The sequence below is a fragment of the Prionailurus bengalensis genome, chromosome X (genome assembly GCF_016509475.1).
Source record: "Prionailurus bengalensis isolate Pbe53 chromosome X, Fcat_Pben_1.1_paternal_pri, whole genome shotgun sequence".
Classification (NCBI taxonomy): Eukaryota; Metazoa; Chordata; class Mammalia; order Carnivora; family Felidae; genus Prionailurus; species Prionailurus bengalensis.
This window is the reverse complement of record NC_057361.1, coordinates 126,068,700-126,090,220: the sequence shown is the minus strand read 5'-3', so window position 1 is coordinate 126,090,220 and position 21,521 is coordinate 126,068,700. Positions and strand designations below refer to the sequence as shown.

General features: G+C 46.9%; 1 protein-coding gene, 1 long non-coding RNA gene and 1 other non-coding gene across 3 annotated transcripts; all 3 read right to left on the bottom strand.

Moving 5' to 3' along the window:
• Positions 1-490: 490 nt before the first annotated feature.
• On the bottom strand, positions 491-1,877 carry LOC122477966 (melanoma-associated antigen 9-like). The gene is made up of 2 exons (XM_043571525.1): positions 871-1,877; positions 491-727 (listed from the first exon to the last, which is right to left on the bottom strand). The coding sequence occupies exon 1, from the start codon at positions 1,716-1,718 to the stop codon at positions 984-986; it is 735 nt and encodes a 244-aa protein (XP_043427460.1). The 5' UTR covers positions 1,719-1,877; the 3' UTR covers positions 491-727; positions 871-983.
• A 309-nt stretch (positions 1,878-2,186) lies between these two features.
• Positions 2,187-3,533, bottom strand: LOC122477236. Its single transcript, XR_006295659.1, has 3 exons — positions 3,446-3,533; positions 2,507-2,609; positions 2,187-2,348 (listed from the first exon to the last, which is right to left on the bottom strand). It is a non-coding gene; the product is annotated as an uncharacterized LOC122477236 (long non-coding RNA).
• Positions 3,534-21,111: 17,578 nt separating this feature from the next.
• Positions 21,112-21,264, bottom strand: LOC122478120. The gene has a single exon (XR_006295870.1). It is a non-coding gene; the product is annotated as a small nucleolar RNA SNORA62/SNORA6 family (small nucleolar RNA).
• Between the last annotated feature and the right edge of the window lie 257 nt (positions 21,265-21,521).

The following is a 21,521-nucleotide window of genomic DNA, read 5'->3' as shown; positions in this document are numbered from 1 at the left end:
CTCAGAGCAATTATCTACTTGAGATTCTGCTCACACCCCTAAGGGACACCATCTGTGGGCCTGGCCACTGTCAACATCCAGTTTCATTGTGATCAGCTGCACAGAAGGCATCACACTGACCAGAGACACCAAGCCAGCCTGGCTCAGGATGTCTCCATTGTAGGGCTCCCCCTGGAGCCACACTGCCTCACCCTCCTTTGATTTGTTCTGCTCCTCTTAGGGGACCCTTCCCTGCCTTCCCACTGGGACTGTCGCTGCTAGACAGTCACCTATGGGTGGGACGTGTCCTGCCTCTCCTAGTGTCCTCACTGCCAACACAGGGCCCTTCCGAGCGTGAGCAGAGCTCAGCGAACGTCCGGCCACAAATGTCCCAGTGAGCTGGGGACCTCTGCTCAGATCGAGTGTCTCCTCCTTTCTTGGAGACCCAAGCAAAGGGAGGCACACATCTCTATGTCCCTTGTCCAGAATGACAGATGACAAGGGACAAGAAGCAAGAACGAACATCTTTTATTTCTCCATGTCCTGAAACCATCCATTTACTGCCAAGGTCTTCACGTTTGCAAGACATCCCTGTCTGTGCCCAGCCCAGGCACCGCGATTCCCTTCTGGATCCCGAACGAGGACGGAAGGGTTCCCAGCTCGTTGCACCAAACGGCACAACTCTGACTCTTGAACACCTGTGGCGTGGGTGCCGCTCCCACACTGAGCCCGAAGCTCACGAAACCTTCTATGACAAGGAACAACATCTGAAAACTTCCTCGAGGAAACAAAGATCGATTTCCGAGGCCACGTAGACAGAGAACAAGAACCCACCCAAACGTGCGCTTGGCCCCGCTTTCCCCCAAGCCGCCCTGGCCCTCCACTACTCACAACGCCCAGCGCCCGCTCTGCTCGCACTCGCAGGGGAGAAGTGGCCTGGCTTCGTGTCCTGCAGGAGAAGCTGCTCGACCCCAGGTGGGAACGGGCCCGGCTGCCCCTCGGGCTCAGGCCCGCTCTTCCTCATGGCTCACAGCGTCTTCGGACAGACACGGAGACCCGGGCTGCCTGCTGTTGACCGCGAGGATGTGCTGCAGCACTTGCACGCCGCTGGTTTCTGCGTGGGCCCTGGGACCCCACAGGAACTCGTAGCGTGCGGGCTCGCTGCCGGGCACCTGCCGGTACTCCAGGTACCCTTCCTGCACCCAGACTTCGGTCAGCAGCTCCCTGGGCTCCCCATAGAATACGTGCTCCCTGCCGGCATACACCCCCATGACCCCCAGCGCTTCCCACACCGCCTCCTCAGGGGCACGGTCGTCCTCCAGGAGGATCACCCATAGGACCAGCACCAGGAGGCTGGTCTTGGGCATGCCGTCCCTACCACTCGGCGTCCCATCGCAGCTGAGGCCCAGGATGCTGACCAGGACGTAGGAGCGCTCGCGGGGGTCCACTTCCTTCACGTCGACTCCAAAGACCAGCTGCAGATACTCGCAGGCTCGGCGGAAGATCACGGGGAAGCGGTCCTGGTCATCTTGGCTAACCGCCGCCAGCATCTCCGCCCGTGTGGTCAGCTGCTTGGTGCGATACTTGAGGAGCAGAAGCAGCACCAGGCCGGCCACCTTCACGCAGAGCGCATCTGGGAGCGAGGCCTGGGCCCCTGCCGGGGCCCCCCAGGTGCTCGACCCCTCCTCATCGGGGCTGCTGGAGCCCTGGTGGGACTGGCTCCCCGAAGCGCCTGCCATGGCACTGGGGGAGGGGCAGGAGCTCCGAGGGCTCTGGGGAGGAATCGGGGACCCGGCAGCAGCAGACCCCTCCTCCAGGGGGACCAGAATGAGGACAGAGCAGGAGGAGGACAGGGAGGAAGGAGAGGAGGAGGAGGAGGAGGAGGGAGATGGGTATCCCCCCTCCTCCTCCTCTGCTTTCTCCTCCTCCAACTCCTCCTCTTCCTCCGACTGCACCTCCTCCACCTCCACCTCCAACTCCACCTCCAACTCCAACTCCTCCTCTTCCAACTCCTCTTCCTCCAACTCCACCTCCTCCACCTCAACCTCCACCTCCTCCACCTCCACCTCCACCTCCAAATCCACTTCTTCCACCTCCTCCTCCTCCTCCGCCTTCTCCTCCTTCAACTCCACCTCCTCCACCTCCTCCAAATCCACCTCCTCCTCCTCCTCCTCCAAATCCACCTCCTCCACCTCCTCCACCTCCTCCTTCTTCAACTCCACCTCCTCCTTCTTCAACTCCACCTCCTCCACCTCCCTGTCCTCAGGCTCTGGCAGCGGTGCATCCCATGGCAGCGGGACCTCTCTTGGCTCCTCCTTCAGCTTGCAGAACACACTGCTCTCACCCAGGGGCATGATGGTCTCCAGACCCTGAAGACAGAAGAGGGGTGGCTCCTCAGGGGGAGGCCCAGCCCACCCAGACCCCAAGCTCCCAGGCCTGAGAGCGGGGCCGCGTGGGGGTTGGGGGCCGAGGGGTCCCCTCTGGGGTGGGATGGGCGAGCCCCCGGCCCCACGCGCGGAGCACGCACCTCGCCTGGACAACCGACTGGCACGCGGCCGCGCCTCCTCTGCTCTGTGACCTCAGGACTCCTGCCTCAGACCAAGGCCTCAACTGCAGAGCTCGCAGAGCCCCTGGAAGAGGGAGGGAGCGCCTCAGGGTCTCAGGGTGGGTGCAGACCGCGAGCATCGTCCCGGGCCCCCACCCCCCACTGCGGCCAGGAGATTCTGGCCAGGACTCTGGGCGGCCCCGCCCCGGGAGCCCCCACCCCCCCCACCCCCCATCCAGCCTGGGCCTGCCCCTTCTGGGCCTCCGCTGACAGCCAGAGCGGACCCGAGCGGCAGGGCAGGCAGGCCTGGGCCCTACGCAGGTGTCCTGGGCTGCGAGGCAGCGCCTCCTCTCTCCCCTGCACCCCGGCCAGGGCCCGGGATCCTGCCTCGGCTGACCGGGGTCCAGCCCCGCACACCAAGGCCCTCCCCTCGCCCAGACCCACCGCGGGGGCGGCTTTCCGAGGGCGGCCCCGGGGCTGGGGTCCAAGGGGCCTCCGGCCGTCCTCCCGCAGGGCTCTCCCGGGGAGCCCCGGGCCCGCTGCCTCCCACCACAACCCTCACGGCCCGGCGAGGTCCGGGCCAAGGCGGCTGGCGTCGCACGAGGCGACCAAGTCCGGGGAGGCCCGGGGCCGATGGCGGGGGGCTCACGTGGCTTCCTTGGGGGTCCCTCAGCCCTATCCTCTCGTCCCCATCCGGACTCCCTGGGCGGCCTGGGCCTCGGGCTCTGCCGCCTGACGCCGGCTCCTCGCGCGCAACCAGCTCTCAGTCGGGCTGGGACCCAGAGCCCGAGTCCGCCCACGCCTCACGCCCTGGTCACAGTCGTCGTGGGCGCGCCGCCCTGCGGCCTCCACCGCCGCCCCCACCGCCGTACTCATTCCCCTCTGGGTCCCGGCCCCCTCGCTCCTCCCGCTGGGCCTCACCTCGAAGCCCACGAGGCTCTGCGCCCTTCCCGCGCCTGACGGGATTCGAGGCGCGGCCGGAAGACGCCGACGCCGACGCCGACGCCGAGGCCCCCGAGGCCCCCTCGCCCCGCCCCGCCCCGCCCCGCCCCGCCAGTCTCTTGAGACCCGGATGCGGAAGTCCAGACACCCCGCGGGGCCTCATTCCCACTAGGGGCTTCCCTAGGCTGCCGCTAGGGGTCGCCTTCCGGGCCGGGGCCTGCGTTCTGGGGGCCAGAGTCCCTCCCTCGGTGTTCCCTCCGTGGCCTCCTGCACCCCGGGGACGGCCTGTGTGCGTGGCCGCTGACGATGGGAACTCGTGCCCCTCAGACCGGGGTCTGAAGGTCTCTGGGACGCACCGCCCAGGCTCAGTGACGGGGCGCCGGCCACCTCTGGCCGCCCGATGCAGGGGCTCCCTGGGCCTGCGGCACGGACTGACTTCGTAGCTGGGGTATAACTTGACTCCTGACAGCACCTGGGCCCTCTTCACCTCTGCCCACCTGAGCGGCTGCTCCCGACAGACAGAGGGTCCCCTGTCCTCCCCAGCTCACCGATCCTTCCCCCTGTTCTGCCCTCTCGCACCTCACTCCTTGGCCCTGGCTACCTGAGACCCGGATGCACGAATCCAGTCTTGCCCAGTGTCTCCATCCCGCCTGGGGGCCTTACCAGACTGATTCTGATGTTGGGTCCAGGCTCCTTCCGTCCTCTGCATCCTCACCAGGAATCGCCCTAGGACCTGGGCCCTGCCCTCTGAGAAACTGAGGTTTCGAGCCGCCCCGCCCCCCCCCCCCCCCCCCACTACTGTGCCCCGTGTCTCTGACACCAGGCTGTGGAAGTCTGGCCCGACTTGCCTCCAGGAGTCCCAATCCCGCCCAGGGCCCTTACTGGAAGGATGCCAGGGCCCAAACTCTGGGAGGTCCCCTCTGTGTGTCCTGGGGTCCTGAGCCCCTTGGCCCTGGCCCGGCCCCGTGTCCCTGCCCTCTCCTAACTGGGATCTTGCCCCTCACCCCAGGTTCCTCAGCTCCCTCCATGGACCCCAGGGCCGCTGCAGGGGCTGAGAGCCTGTCGCCAGGGTGGAGAGGGCCCCACGGTTGTCCCTCAGGTCCCAACACCTGCTCCATGAAGAGCCGGGGCCCGTCCCTCTGGGGACCCCTGTACACAGCCCTGCTGGGAGAGGTGCTCCGCCTGACGACCCTGCCGGGGTCTCTCTGGGCTGCCGGCGGGGCTGACCTGGATTCCTGGCTGCGGTGGCCCGCTGTGCTCCCTCACAGGTCGACGTATATGCCTGTTTGCCGGGTCTGGGCCCCTTCCCTTGGCTGACCTGAATCGGGCCTTCTGGACCGAGACCCCCACCTCTGTCACCCCGGTCTGCAGGGAGGATGTCGGTGGATGTCACATCTGGACCCCATGGCCAACCGGTCCCCAGGCATTGATAATATCCCTCAGAGGTGGGTTTCGGAGGCTGGCGGAGGTTGGGGGGGGGGGAATCTTCCCTCCTCTCTGGGATCCTCACCTTGACTCTGGCAGGCTTGGGTCAGAGCCTCACTTTTACTTTGGCACCGGCAGGTCAGAGCCTCAGACCCAGGCTCTCACTCCCTATCTTTCCTGAAGACATGAGGGAACGTTTTTGAGGGTTGTGCCCAGCCTTTTGCCCTGGCTTGAGGTCTCTCATAGCTGCCAACAGGGGCACAGGTGGGCTAAGTAGCCCCCAGTATTCTGAGTCGTGTGCCATTTTCAATCCTCACCCAGGAGGCTCTCATCAACACTTAGGGAATGCACGAAGTTGCAGGACAAATGCCTGAAGTGGAGCTTTAGTGCCCATAAACCTGGGCAAGGGTCAGAGAAGATGCACTGCTTCCCATGTGGTCCCTTTGCCAGCACCCAGACTTCAGAAATATGTTCAAGATTTAATTTACTGAGGAGCTCCAAGGGTTTTGGGGGATGATCCTACGATTTTATGGTTATCTAATATTGCAGGGTCCACTGCAGTGAGTTTTCCTTTGTCATGCTCATCCATAGTAAGAAGTACATTGTCCAACTCTACCTAGTGTGTGTACTATATACATACATATGTATACACACATATATATGCATGCCTCTTTATGTTATATATTTATATGAGTGTGCATATATATGTGTGTATGTGTGTAGACTATACTTATTTGATGAAGACTAACTTGTCTTACTACATGTGATTTGCTTTGATACTCTCTATTCTAGTCTGTTCTTTATATTCTATTTACATAATAATTTTTGGAAAGGGTATTCCTCCCTGCTAAGATGATTTCAGATGGTTATTAGCACAGACTCTGGACTCAAATGCCTCAATCATCCCATCTTTCCCTCTGTCTTGGTATTACTCCAGGGCTACTGGCATGTGTGCTGCCAGAACCCGCCTCAGATTTGTGCCAGGATGTAGGGGCAGAAGTTTAAAATCATTTCTCCTATCCATCCTGTCATTTGCATCTATGCAGCCTACAGCACCTTCCCACATCCCTGTTGCTCTTCACACCCCAAGCCCAGACACAGGCACCAACTCACTACTCCCCATTCTCCCGAAGAACTTTCTCCTGTTTGTTGTTTATAATTTGTTGTTGATTCCCCTTCTCCCCTTCCTTCTATAGTCTTCCAAGTTTGGTATGGGGAGAAGTCAGCAGTCTGAGCTTGATAGTCATCTTGCCAGCTACACGGTAGGGCACTAAATCTGTAAATCATTTAAACAGAATTCTGTGTTTGCAATATTCTGGAACAATATATACTGGTTCATTTATTTGGGACTTCTTTTACCTGAATCTATCAGTAAACCCGTGTACTTATATACTTAACTATATTTATAAAGATATATAAAGCTATGTGTCATATATATGTATAATTTATATGATTATGTATAGGCTTTTTTTTGAGAGAGAGAGAGAGGGCGCAAGTGAGCAGGGGTGGGGGAGAGAGAGAGAGAGAGAGAAGCAGGGGTCACCCAAAGCGGGTCTTGAGCTCACCCGAAGTGGGACTTGAATTCACAAACTGTGAGATCATGACCTGAGCCGAAGTCAGATGCTTAACCGACTGAGCCACTCAGGTGCCCTACTTATATAGTTTTCTGTATAGTTACATAGATCTTGTTGTTTTTTCTGGGCTTCTTTATAGGTAATTTTTGAATTTTGTTGTCATTGTGAATGGAGTATATTCTATTACATGTTCTAATTTGTTAATAATTTTGTGTGGCAGAGCTAGGTAGTTTGCTATAAGGATCTTTCATACACTATCTGAAGACTCATCCCCTTGAATATCGCACGTGCCTACTCCTTTGACTTTTCAAAATAAGTGAACAGATTGTTATTAAACACTATCTCTTTATTTTCAATGTGCATACTATTATTTATGTGACACCCATAGGTCTGGCTTTGTGTTCCAGTACAGGTATAAATGGTGAAGGTGAGAGTATCTACCTAAATGTAGTTCCTGTCTTTAATGGGAATGCCTCTAACATTTGACATTTAAATATGTTCACTATTTTAGGAAATGGAAGTTATTCTCATCTTAGTTTGCTAAAACTTTTTACTATGAATTCATCTTGAATTTCTTTAAAATACTTTTTCTTTACTAACTGATGTGATCAAATGCTTTTTATTTCCTCTAATTTGTCAATGTAGGGAATTACAATTGAAATAATTTATTTTTTTATTTTTTTTTTTAAATTTTTTTTTCAACGTTTTTATTTATTTTTGGGACAGAGAGAGACAGAGCATGAATGGGGGAGGGGCAGAGAGAGAGGGAGACACAGAACCGGAAACAGGCTCCAGGCTCCGAGCCATCAGCCCAGAGCCCGACGCGGGGCTCGAACTCACGGACCGCGAGATCGTGACCTGGCTGAAGTCGGACGCTTAACCGACTGCGCCACCCAGGCGCCCCATATTTTCATCCCTTAGACACAGACTGCTCATTTAATTCACTGTTGGGTTGAATATGCTATTAATTTACTTAGGATATTTGCTGCTATATGAATGAACTTGGCACAAGTATTCTTTTTGTGGTATGTCCACATTTAATTTTTGAATAAAGAATAGCTAGGGGCACCTGGGTGGCTCAGCTGGTTGAGCATCCAACTCTTGATTTTGGCTCAGGTCATGATCCCAGGTTGTGGGATCAAGCCCCACATCAGGATCTGTGCTGAGTGTGGAGCCTGCTTAAGATTCTCTCTCTCTCTCTCTCTCTCTCTCTCTCTCTCTCTCTCTCCCTCCCTCCATCCCTCCCTCCTCTTTCCCTCTCAAAAAAAAAAAAAAAAGAATAGCTAGCTTGGGAGAATGAGTTGAACAGTTGCCCATCTTTCTATAGTTTTGGAAGAGTTGACATAAGATGGTGATTAGTTTTCCCTGATATTTTGTAGAATTGGCCCCCAAAACTGCCTGTCCTAGAACTTTTGAGGGTGACTTTAGTTTTGAAAACAGTTTCAGTTTGTATTGTTAAGGTTTTTTTTTTTTTTTTTTTCTGTATGGGCCAATTTGGACATTTTTTCCCCCTAAAAATGATCATTTTCACTTAGGATTTCAAATTTAATAAAATGATAATTATAATGAAATGTTTTCTTGTGGAAAGTTATAAATATATACAATAGTGGAGAGAATAGTATAATAAACTGAATATACCTGACCCTCATCATCAAAAACCTTAATTACATGGCCAATCTGGTTCCAGTTATTTCTCCACCTACTTTGCGCCTCAGCTGCTGGAATAATTATTTTATGTCTAAATATTTCAATGTACATTTCTAAGCATGAAATGTTAAATATCGAAAATATCCAGGTATTTTTCATATATACCTGAGGGCCTTATACTTTTTCAAAAATTTGAATTTGTGTCCAAATATGGTTCACAGCTGTGATTATTCATTATGTTCCTTAAAATCTTTAAAAATCTATAAATTCCCCTCACATCACATCTTTTTCCGTACAATTTTTTTGTTGTTGGAAAAAAGAAAACAAACCAAGTCTTCTATTGTGACCTGTTTCTTGTAGTGTAGATTTTACTTAATGTAACAATTTGGTGTCCTGTAACATGTGTTTTAGCCCCTTGTGTTTCTTTTAATTAGTGGTTAGAAGTGTAAGCTTGATCAGATTAATTTGCTCGTGTGTTTGTTTTGTTTTATTGTTGTTATTATTGTTGTTTTGCAAGACCACTCCATAGGTGATGCTATGTACTTCCATTAGGCGTTACGTATTGTCTGGTTGTCTCTCTTTGTGCTGATGCCAGCAGTCATTAATAATTACCACCTTTATCAGGGCGCCTGGGTGGCCCAGTCGGTTAAGCATCCGACTTTGGCTCGGGTCATGATCTCACAGTCTATGGGTTCGTTGCCCCGCACCAGGCTCTGTGCTGACAGCTCAGAGCCTGGAGCCTGCTTCAGATTCTTTGTCTCTCTAGCCCTCTGCCCCTCCCCCACTCACACTCTGTCTCTGTCTCTCTCTCTCTCTCTCAAAAATAAACATTAAAAAATAAAAAAAAACAATTACCACCTTTATCTATTAATGCAGGATGGTAATTCTCTCATTTTCTCTTTCATAGTTTATTGGCTGAAATACTTCTATATGTTATGTTAACCTTAAAAATAAAACAGCCAAGTATTTTACCAGCAAAATGTTTTTTTTTTTTTGTAATAAAAGAGAATTGCAATATTAGGACACACAAGCTACTGCAAAACCATAGGCAATGCTGGAGAACAAAGGAGGGGTTCTTTTATAGAGAAAAGGGGAAAGTTTGGAGGGCTCTTATGAGCAGAAAAACCTATGGGAGTAAACTGGGAGTTTGAAATATAGTGGCTTTTCATTGGCTAAATTGTGACCTTCTCTCATTGGCTGGGCTGTTGCTAGGGGATGAGGAAACATTATTACCTTTGTTGGGATTATAAAGTAGTTGCTAAAGTAGAATCTGCTTGCAAGGTGGGGCGCTTTCTGTTGGGTCTGCAATTGACCCAGAGTGGTAGTATGTGAGAGCTCCCCCTACTGGACTTCTGACTCCATTTTAACCAACGTTTCCTTAGTTTTCACAGTAGAGACATTTCCTTGTCCACATCCACCATTGGTTATACTGAGAAAAAGGTGTAACATATTTGTAGTGTTCTCTTATAATATTTAAATCTCCTGTGCACCTATATTTTGTCCAATTTAATTTAATTTAATTTATTTGTGCTTTTTTTCAGTAATTGATCATATTTGCAAAAGTATTTTCAAAGAACTGGCTTTTGTTATTTAGTTCAACTGTTATTTGTTTCATTATTTCTTTAAAATTTTTTTAATGTTTATTTATTTTTGAGAGAGAGAGGGAGACAGAGTGTGAGCTGGCGAGGGGCAGAGAGAGAGGGAGACACAGTATCCGAAGCAGGCTCCAGGCTCTGAGCTGTCAGCACAAAGCCCGACAAGGGTCTTGAACCCATGAACTGTGAGATCATGACCTGAGCCAAAGTCGGGCGCTTAACCAACTGAGCCACCCAGGTGCCCCTTTAAAAAAATTTTTTTTTAAAGTTTATTTATTTTTGAGAGAGAGAGAGAGAGAGAGAGTGTGTGAACAGGCACATTATTTCTGCATTTATATGCATTATGTCTAATTTTCTACTTCTTTAGGTTTATTATAGTATTCATTGCCTAGCTTCTTGAATTCCTTGGATGTTATAAATATTTCTTATTTTTTAATACATTCAAGGGTATATATTTCCTAATGAATACATTCCTAATTTCCTAATTAATACACTCAAGGGTATATATTTCCTAACTAGTCTAAATGATACTTAGACTAGTATCCAGATAAGTATCATTTAGACAAAGGTAATATTGTATAGCTTTATGTGTATTAGTTAAATATTTTACAAGTTGAATATATCACTCTATAACTTATGGTATTAGAAGTTTTTAGACATACATATACAAAAACTAGAGTGTAAAATTATTATTTTTATTTATTTATTTTTATTAAGACAATATTTTAGAGCAGTTTAAGGGTCATAGCAAAATTAAGGGAAAGGTACAGAGATTTCTTATATACTCTCTGTCCCCACACATGCATACCCTCCTCCATTATCAACACCCCCCACTAGAGTGATAATTCCCTCTAATGTTTTTTAAATTTCAGTTATTGTATTATTCAACTTTGATGGGTTCTTCTCTATATTTTCTATCTCTTTAAAATTTTTTTAATCTTTATTTTTTTGAGAGAGAGAGAGAGACAGAGTGCAAGCGGGAGAGGGATAGAGAAAGAGGGAGACACAGAATGTGAAGCAAACTCCAGGCTCTGAGCTGTCAGCACAGAGCTCGACATGGGGCTCGAACTCATGAACCACAAGATCATGACCTGAGCCAAAGTTGGACGCTTAACTGACTGAGCCACCGAGGCATCCCTCTATCTCTTTGTTGAAGTTCTCACTCATTTTTTTCTACTCTTCTCTCCAGCCTTGTGGGTATCTTTATGATCATTACTTTCTTTATCAGGCATATTATTTATCTGTTTACTTTAGTTCTTTTTTAGAGTTTTTTTTTTCTTGTTCTCTCTTTTGGAACATATTCCTGCCTCCCCATTTTGCTTGACTTTCTGTGTTTGTTTCTATGGATTAGGTGGAATAGCCACTTCTCCTCAGCTGGAAGGAATATATTTGTGTATCATCATCCCCTGTGTTAACTGTGTGTGCTTGGTAAATTTGCTGGCTGAGTGGAGCTGTGGCTGGCTTGGGCTGAGGGTCCTGGAGCTTTCCACATAGCAGGTGCCCTGTCAGGACAGCTAAAGTGGATGCAGGCCAGGGTGTCCCGGGGTTTCTATGTGCTGAAGGAACCCTAGAAGGACTGTAAAAGCTGAGATGGGTGCAAGATGGAGTGTCTCATGGTGCTCTGTGCAGAGGGTGCCTTGGCAGGGTGGCTGGAGCTGATGCAATGTATGGGCCCTAGTAAGTTCTCTATGCTGAGGGTGCTCTAGTAAGATCGCTGAAACTATAGTGGGTGAAAGCTGGGGGGATCCAAGGCTCTACAAACAGAGGGAACCTTGGCAGGAATAGGTGAAGCAGATGTGGATATAATCAGGGGTGTTTCTGGACTCTCTGCATAGAGGGTGCCCTAAAGTGGCAGCTGGAGCTAAGGTGAAGTACAGACTGGGAGGTCCTGGGGCACTCCAGGGGGCATCCTGGCAGGACAGCTAAAGCTAAAATGGGCACAGGCTGATGTGGTCCCTGAGCTCTTCATACAAAATGTGCCCTAGCAGGACAGCTGAAGCTGAATTGTGTCCAAGCCATGGCGTCTCAAGCTGTTTAGCACAGTGGGTATGCTGGTTGAGATACTGAGGCCAAGGCCTTTGCAAGTGGGTGTGTTCTAGGATACTCCATATAGGGAGCATCCTGGTGGGTTAGCAGAAACTGATGCAGGCACAAACCTGGGATTCCTGGGGTGCTCGTCTTAGAAGACACCCTGGCAGGGTGACTGGATTTAAAACAGACATCAGATGAGGTGTTCTAGAGAGCTCTGTACCCGGGGGTCCTAGCAAGACATCTGAAGCCAAAGTGGTGTGGGCCTGGACTGTTCTAGGGTGCTTTGTGTCTGTGTCACCTTGGCACGAAGGCTGGGGCCGTTTTGAGCGCTAACTAGTGGTGTCCCAGTGTTCATTGCCCTTTGGCCACCTTGGTAGGTCAGCTGGGGCTGGTGTGGGCTAGGGGCCTGGGGCTCACTGAGGCAGCAGGCCAGTTAGGGTGCCCAGACTATGCACTGGTCTGTGATTCAAGGTGGAGATGGGGTATAGACTGTATCTGTTAGCTTCTCCCACCTGGAGAGTGTTCCATCAGCTACCCTCACTGGTGGAGTTCTAGGGCTGACTATTTTATATCATAGTTGGTCTTTTGAACAGTAGTTTTTTTAAATAAATAAAATAATAATAATATAAAATAATTTTTAAAATAAATAAACGAAAAAAGAAAAAGAAGCAACAAAGAAGAAAAAAAAAGCAAAAAGAACAAAAACAAAACAAGACCAAAAAACCACAAAACAAAACCAAAACAAAAAACCAAAAAAACACAAACAACAACAAACCCCTTATTGTCTGTTCCCCAGTGCTACTGGTGCTAATGTGGGCTTGCAGACTCTGGGATCACTGTGGTCCCAAGCTTGTTGTGATGACAAGACCTGCTAGTTTGGACCCTGCTCCCTTTTGGATATTTAAACTGGAGTGTTAATGTAAACCATGTTGTTCTCCAGTCTCTCTGACCTGGAGAGTGTTCCCACAGCTCCTCTACCTTTTGGCAGAGTTCTAGTGGTTGTCTCTTTCACATGCTATTTGCTCTTTTAAACTGTGGCTTTCTTTCTGTGCCCAAGGACAGAGGAATCTGTTCCTCGTCCCTTGGTACTATCCTTCCCCACTGCTGTTCACAGCATCAGGGGTAGGGCTTCCCTTTGTTACTGCGTCTCCATCTTTCTTGCTGTTCTCTTTTGTAGTTCTATTTCTGGTTGTGCAGAAATTGTTCAGTCAGCCCTCTGTTCTTATTTAGGAGGAGTTGTTCAATTAACAGGTGTAATTTGGTGTGTTCCATGGAGAAGATGAGTTCAGGGTCTTCCTACATTGTCATCTTGGACTCAACAGTTAGTTTAAAAGTACGCATTTTAACCTGTATATCTTTTTTGGTAAGGTGTCTATTAAGGTCTTTGGCCCATTTTAAAATCAAAATTTCTTAGTTTTGAGTTTTAGGTGTGCATTTTATATTTTGGATGACAGTCCTTAATCAGATGTGTCTTTTGCAAATATTTTCTCCCAGTCTGTTATTTCTCATCTCATTCTCTTTATATTCTTTTTCATGGAACAGAACGTTGTCAATTTTAATGAAGTCCAGTTTAATCAATTATTTCTTTCATAGATTGTGTGTTGCATCTAAGAGGTCATTGCCATATCCAGGGCATCTAGGATTTATCCCATTATTTTCTAGGAGTTTCATAATTTTGCATTTCACATTTAGGTTTATGATCCATTTTGAGTTAATTTTGGTGAAGGGTGCAAGGTCTCTGTCTAAATTAATTTTTTTGCATGTGAATATTTAGTTGTCCAACACTATATGTTTGAAAGGACTATCTTTTCCCCATTATATTGTCTTTGCTCCTTTGTCAAAGATCAGTTGACTATATTTATATTGTCTATTTCTGGGATCTCTGTTGTGTTCTGTTGTTCTATTCATCTATTCTTTCACCAATACCACACTCTTTTGATTACTATAGTTTTATAATAAGTCTTGAGGTTGGGTAGTGTCAGTCTTCCAACTTTATTTTTCTCTTTCAATATTGTTTTTGGTCTCTCATATTTCTTTCTGGTTCTTAAATTTTTTTTTCTTTCTACTTACCTTGCCTAGCCAATCTTGCATGCTGTCTATCTTATCCATCAGATCCATTAGCATGTTACTCACAGTTGTTTTGAATTTCTGGTCCAATAATTCCAACAGCCTTGCCACATCTAATTTTGATGCTTGCTTTTTATCTTTAAATTGTGTTTTTGCCTTTTGGCATGCCTTGTAATTTTTTTCTTGGTAGTTGGACATGATGTACTGGGTAGAAAGAACTACTGTAAATAAGACTTTAATATAGTGGTAAAGTGTGGGGGGGAAGGGAAGTTTTCTTTGGTCTTATGTTAGATCCCAGTCTTGTAGTGAGCTTGTGCCTCTGCACTATGAACTTCACAAGTGTTTCTATTTTTCCCCTCTCCCTTTCCCTTTGATGGAACAGGATGACTACAGTGGGCTGGAATTATTTCCCTCTCCCACGTGAAAAGCTAGAGCTGACTGGAGTTGGGTATTTCCCTTCCCCTAGTCAGTTATGCTCTGATAATACCCTACCAGGTTAGGCTCTGGTTAACTAGGCTTCCCTGAGGGCAAGCCTTGTTACAAAGAACAGAGTGCTCTGGTATATTTCAAAATGGTTCCTTTGTACCTTCCTCTACCAGAAGCATGGGGGGATTTTTCTCTGATATTTACTCTGGGAACCTGTTTGAGCGCCTGGAGTAAATCTCACAATAATGTTCCCACCCCTACAATGACTCCCCCAACCTGGAATTTTTAACTCTCAAAGTTGTCTACACTGAGCATCTAGCAATTCATCACTTACAGTGCAGGTCACCCCAGAACTGGTTCCCACAATGGTTTCCATTATGAACTTCTGCTCTGCTAAGTTCTCAACCTCCTGTATTCACCTGCCTGTCTCAATAATCTTGAGAACTTGTTTGCCCTGTGTTCTCACCTCTTCTATGGATCTAAGTAAAGTTATTGATTTTTTAGTCTGTTCAGCTTTTTATTCATTTTTAGGAAGGAGTGGCAACTTCCAAGTTCCTTACATGTGGAACTGAAAATTGAGTCTAAAAATTGTTTTTGAGAAGGATGTGAAGAGGATGAGAGAGGTAAAATGTCATTTAGAGGAGATTTCAGGGTCCAGAGTATTTTGTTTTATTTTATTTTATTTTTGTTGTTAGTTATAAATAGAAACATATTTGATTGCTGGCAACAGAGTTGATTTATCCCAGGAAAACAAAGAAATTTAACACTAGAAAATCAATCCATGTAATTGGCCTCATGTAACAGTCAGGGATTGTCCAGGAAAATAGAAACATCTCTAAATATTTAACACAGTGAAAATTTAATTCAGAGGACTGATTACACAAGTGATGGAGGAACCCAATGAGGGAAAGTTGGGCAAACCAATAATTAGCAACATGAGAAAGTCAATCTGATCTCCAGGCTGGTAGGACAAAGAGAGGTGATAGTGTTACTATAATCTAAATATTGGATTCTAGTATCTGGAGGCATGGTGGGCCAATGTGATGGTGGCTGGACCCATAGGGCCCATGTAGTCATTGAAGGAGAAGCCACTTGATACAGAGGAAGAAGGAGGAAAAATGTCTGACTGTCTATCCTCCTGGGTTCTAATCTCCTGCTGGTGCCTCCAATTGGCTGCACTAGAATGGTAGCCAAATATTGGTGAGCCTAAGGATTGTAGTCTTCAGGGACTAGCCCCTGTATAATTGAAGGCAGACCAGGAGAAGAATGAGGGATGGATCTAGGGACAAATAAGCCCAAGACTGCCTTACTATATTAACAGATTGAGTGAGGAACATCATATCTAAGTAGATAAATAAAAATATTTAATAAATATCTATATCTGGTCATAATAAAAAGAAATGTTAGTCCCAGAGTATAAAGTGTATATTCATGAGTCCATACTGATGTAAATAAGTGACTGGATAAATAAATAAATTGGAGACTATAGATACACCTCTCATGTGGTAGAATTACAAATCATTTTTTGTAGGTACTGAAAAGGTGGGCCTACGCTGGCTGACTCCATGTTGTTCTGTGTCCTTCACCTTGACCACGCCTCCTCCCCTTGAGTAACCTCCTGCTCACCTGCCTAACAGGACTCTGACCCTTCCCCAGCCAATCGGCTGAGGCCACAGCCATTACCTCACCAACTGCCCCTAGGCCCCAATAAAATCTTTGTCCTTTTGAAACTCGCTCTCTCTCCCGGTATCTCACCGCTGCCTCGGTGCAGGTAGGGGATTGAGCTCGAGCTAGCTCGAATAAAGGCTCTCTTGCTTTTGCATCGGACTTGGCTCCCTGGTGGTCTTTGGGGATCACGAATTCTGGGCATAACAGGTACTCCCCTTTCAAGGTGGGGGAGCATAACTCCTCACTCCTTAAGTGTGTGATGCATAATGACTTCCTTCCACAGAAAGTACAATGTGAAAAAGGTGGGAGAGAGAGTAATTTTATAGTAGAGAAGCCTGAAAAATATGACCTCAGCCAGGTGATCAAGATTAACATCAACTCTCATGGCATGTTGATAGTATGTACCCTTGATATGATGTCATGAGAATAGTCCTTTACCTTTGTGCTATTCCTCCCCAAAGCCCATAACCCCAGTATTTTTATGACAAAATCACCCGAAGGATGCCAAGAGTGGAATCCTATAATATACCTGACTGGTACTCCTCAAACTACTCAAAACTATGAAAGTCATCAAAAATAAGGAATGCCTGAGAAACTGTCATAGTCAAGAATATCGTAAGGAAGCATGATGACTAAATGTATTGTGGGATCCTGGATGGGATTCTGAAATACAAAAAGGACATTAGATAAAAACTGAGGAAATCTGAATAAAGTATGAATTTGTGTTAATAACAGTATAACAAAATTGGCTCATTAGTTGTGACAAATGTACCATGTGAATATAAGATGTTAATACTAGAGTAAACCAAGTATTGAGCATATATGAGTACTCTGTACTATCTTTGCAAAATTTTGCAAACCTAAAACCATTCTAAAATAAAAAGTTTGTTAGCAAATGAATAAAAGGGAAAATTTAGCCAACTAGCTAAAGGATAAGTATGAAAAACCTATAGCAAACATCATACTTGTATGAGGAAAAGTTGAAAACTTTTAATTTGAAACTGCAAACTAGACAAGGATACCTAATCACCATTTCTATTCAATATTTTCATAGAAATACTAGCCAGTGCAGGAATGAAAAGCAGAAAAATAAAAGAGGTAGAAATCAGAAAAACAAGAAACAAAGCTTCTATGATTCACAGATGATTAGATTGCATGCAAAGAAAATTCAAAAGTACTAAAGTTAGTATTCAATCAATAAAGTGAATATAAAGTTTGCTGGGCTTAGTATCAATATATAAAAAGTAAACTTTGTTTCTATAGCAACAAACAATATGAGAATGAAAGTGAGAGGGGCGCCTGGGTGGCTCAGTCGGTTAAGTGTCTGACTTTGGCTCAGGTTATGAACTCGCGGTTCCTGAGTTCGAGCCCTGCATTGGGCTCTGTGCTGACAGCTGAGCCTGAAGCCTGCTTCGGATTCTGTGTCTCCAACTCTCTGGTCCTACCCCATTCTCTCTCACTGTCTCTCTCTCTCTCTCTCTCTCTCAAAAATAAACTTAAAAAAATAAAATTGTTATTGTAAAAATATTCAACTGTGCATGTAAGTATGCACAATAGTAAAATGATCCTTCATATATTCTATCATCTGAAGAACCAGCAGTCCCAGTCAAGTAGGACATGGATAATTCTGGAGGGGGAAGGACTAGAAGAGGCTGGGGATATGGTCAAATCAATAACAAAAAGGGTAGAGATTATATGAATTAGAGAGGAGGAATGGAAATGGTAGCTCCTTCTGCCCCCTTATTGCTAACATTGATGGCTTTGACACCTTCATGGGCCTCTGCCTTCAAAGAGCAGGACCTGGTACTTAGCAGTGGCTTGGGAGAAAGCTACTGGGCCAATAATCAGTTTATCCTGCCTCCTACTGGACCAGTCTTTCTGCTGACCTCTGGAGCTCTGGAGAATATATCTTTGACATAGTCATACATGTATGACTTGATAGTGTAATTCCAGAGACTCATGACAATGAGATGTTGGGCTGACTACAAACACCCTGAACAGGCCCAGTAGTCCTTTACTGACTTAAAGTCAGTGCCAGGTTACTGACATGTGATGGGAGCAGAGTTCTACCTCCCTCCCCACCTGGATGAGAGATCTCGCTAGGGGGAAGGACTCAGAAGCCCTGGCCTCACTCCTTTTTTGCTCTGGCAAAGGTGACCTTGCAGAAAACGCTTTATGCAGACCCCCACTACTGGGGCTTGGAGTACTTAATGGAGCAATGGAAGGGTCTCTCTTTTCCCTGAGGTCGGGGATACTCTAAGTGGGGAGATGATAGGAATAATGGAATGATTCCACAGTGGTCAGGGAGCTTCCAGAAATGCCAGTGGGAGCACCTCCTCCTCTAGCACATGAAGTACCACCAGTCTGGGCAGGACTTCATGGAAGTGTCTAATAAAGTCCCTCCACCATAAAAATAGGATTTGAAGCTCCTAATTAGAAAGGCCTCAGGCTGGAAGTCTCATTCTCTAAGAATGGTATCACCCATAAGTAGGGCCATAAGGTCATTAGCTGAGGGGACCCCACAGGAAGAAGGAGTCCATTTTGGTCATCTGATCCACCCATGGGGAGTTGCTAGCTCAGAAATGGACCTACCCCATCCCTGCTCCACACATTTTTTCCCCCAGCTGCTCTCAGTCTTGACAGCACTCTCAGAAGAATTCAGAAATACTGAGATCCCAAAAGAAGTTTACCTGTAGTCTTGTCAAAGATTTCACTGGAGGCTTGAATTATCTCCAGGTCCACTTTGCTCAGGACCAAGTTAGCCCGGGGTGGGTGGAATGCAAATTGCACTCCTGGCCATAGGGAAGGTGCAACTTCATCCAGAGGCCAGAAATCCCTCCTTTAAGAATGGTAAACACTCTCATTGATGATTGGGAGCATTTTGGAATTTTAATATATGTTGCTGGCTCATGTGTCAAAGTTAAAGATGAGACGACTACTACAAAGGAGGGCATAAGTACCTCTGAGTGGGAAGAGGAACAAATAATATTCCTGCAAAGATCAAGGGAAACTTCCAATGGTTGTCCTTAGTACTTCTCAGTGATTATGTATGTGGTTCACCTCTCCTAGGTACATAGCAAAGTAAATGTCCTGGCTCTCCAAGGTTGGGTTGGGCTATAATTCTAGCTAATGAGTTGTGAGTGTGAATGATGTGTATCCTTTCTGAATATAGCATTTAATCACTAATGTGAGACACCTCCCCCCAAACCCCCAACTTTACTTGATGACCTGCATTAGACACACAATGTGAGATGGAAATAAACATGCTTTGGGGTTAAGTTACTAGGATTTTGTAACCTCAAGCAGCACTCATGTAACCTTTCCTCACTGATTATCCTATAACAAATTGGCTATCACATGGTTAGCCATTGTTTGGTAGTGTGATGGGACAGAGTACCTTTTACTCATTAGAGAGGAAGGTGGGAGGTCTCACTTCCCTTAGCAAAGCATCCACATATTCCTGTATGTAGAGAGTGCCAGGATGGAGACTGTCCTGGAGTCCTGGCCTATACCAAACCACAAGCACAGTAACAGAAGAGGGTCTTTGGTTAGGTGCAAAATAGTATGCTGAAAGAAGTAAACCAACATTAGCAATAGTAAAATGTGTTTGTTTTGTGGCCATGGAGGTGTGCCACTCAGATGTTTAGCAAGAGAATCTATTGTAAGGGGCATAGTTGCTTGCCAGCTTCAGCTGCATTTGCAATAAGGCCGTACTTCTCCTGGGCTGCTTGCATCCAATGATACAGCATGGTAGAGATACTAGTGCTGGCCTGTTCTAGCCTGAGTAGTAGCAGAGGACCCAATTACATGAGCAGATAGCCCAGACTCCCATACCACCTGCTACAGTTGCACCAGCACCCCTTCCCCAGCTTGCACTTATGACCGTATGGGATTCCTTTGGGCCCTGGCTGGTTGAAACATGGGCTGGTTTTAACATGGGTGTGGTCTTGAAAGAAAGTGGGGAGGGAAAATCTTACTAATGGGCAGAACTCTGAGTGGTGCACCTGGCCTGGGGTGAGAATGGGCTGGGAAAGGTGAGGAATGGAAGAAGTCCCCAAATGACCAGAGTCTCGCCCAAAAGCATGCAGAATATTCTAGACAGAAGTGGGGGCTGGTGTCCACAATCTTCAATAAATTTTTAACATCTTTCCCCCATGTGATATTAAAGGGAGACTTTTTAAGAAGCTGATTTGTAAATTGAAATTGAGAAATCTAGAGTCAAGGATGCTGGACTGCATTCTATTGCAGCAAGTCTTAGCCTGGCCATGGGAAGGGTTCATGTTCAAATTCTGGCACTTCCACATTGGGTGCAGTCTCTGAACTGCTTCCAGACCATTGGACAGAAACTCATTTGAGTCTCATGATGAATAGTCCCTTATCCCCTATTACTTTTAAATGTATCAGTATAAAAATGCACTTACGGTTATTGAAAAATAAAACAAATCTGCCTCAGTCTTGTATTACTAATTCTTTTGAGATTCTGATCAGGAGGAGAGCTTAGGAGAGACCTGGACTGGGAAAGCAGTACTAAGGAGCCCCTGGGAGGCCTTGCCAGGGTTTGGAGGAAGGTAGGCCAACATGGGAGGCTGGGAAGAGAGGCCTTGCTAAAATCCTGGAAAGGTTGTAGCAAGGGCTCTTTCACCCTAAGGGAGGCTGTAAAGAGAGAAAGAGGTCACATTCCCTTTCTTCTGACCTATTCTTTAGGGTAGCTGTATAATCAGTGGGCAGCAATTGACAGTAGGACCATTCAAGGGCAGCAAGCTCCACCTGGGGTCGCTGGCTACCCTCAAAACCTGACGTACAAAATAAATACAAAAACCTGACTTGTGGCAAGAACGTAGCCAGAAAAGAACTTGGTAGCTAATAGCAGGATCCAGGTGTACTGTGAAAACTCCTCCTTACCTTCAACTGCATTTTCTCCTTCTGTGTATACCTGTAAGGACACCAGGCCCCTTCCACCATGAACAGACCAGCAAAGCACGCTGTGAATGCACAGTTCTGCGGGCCTGTTTTGGGCACAAAAGGGACCACAGAGGAGCCACTAGGTTAGGGTTCCTGTTGTAACTCCAAGGATTTCATCAAAAGGTGCTTGGAGGTGGGTGCACTCACAAATGTGGGCCACAACAAGGACCTTCTGGGCCAGTGGCAGGATGTTTTAATGTGACTGTATAAAGTTTTTTATTTTTACAAATTCTATTATTATTTTTTTTATTCTTGCAGCAAGAATTACTATCAAACTCCACTCATTGTGCCAGAGACCCTCATGGTGTTAGTGAAAGGCTTGCCCCTCATGTAGCATGCTATCTACCCCTGTGAGTTTATCACTAGCCAGGGGCCTCAACTCCAAGCTCTAACAATGTGCAGGACTCTACAAAATTTTTAAAACCTGCTTCCACCCCCATAGGGCTTTCTTGCTCTCTATTCTGCACATCCACATTGGCAAAAAAGATTTAATTTTTTTAATGTTTATTTATTTATTTTTGAGAGAGAGAGAGAGCACGCGAGTGGGGGTAGTGGCAGAGAGAGACGGAGGCAAAGAATCTGAAGCAAGGTCCAGGCTCTGAGCTATCAGCACAGAGCCCAATGTGGAGCTTGAACCCACCAACCATGAGAGCATGACCT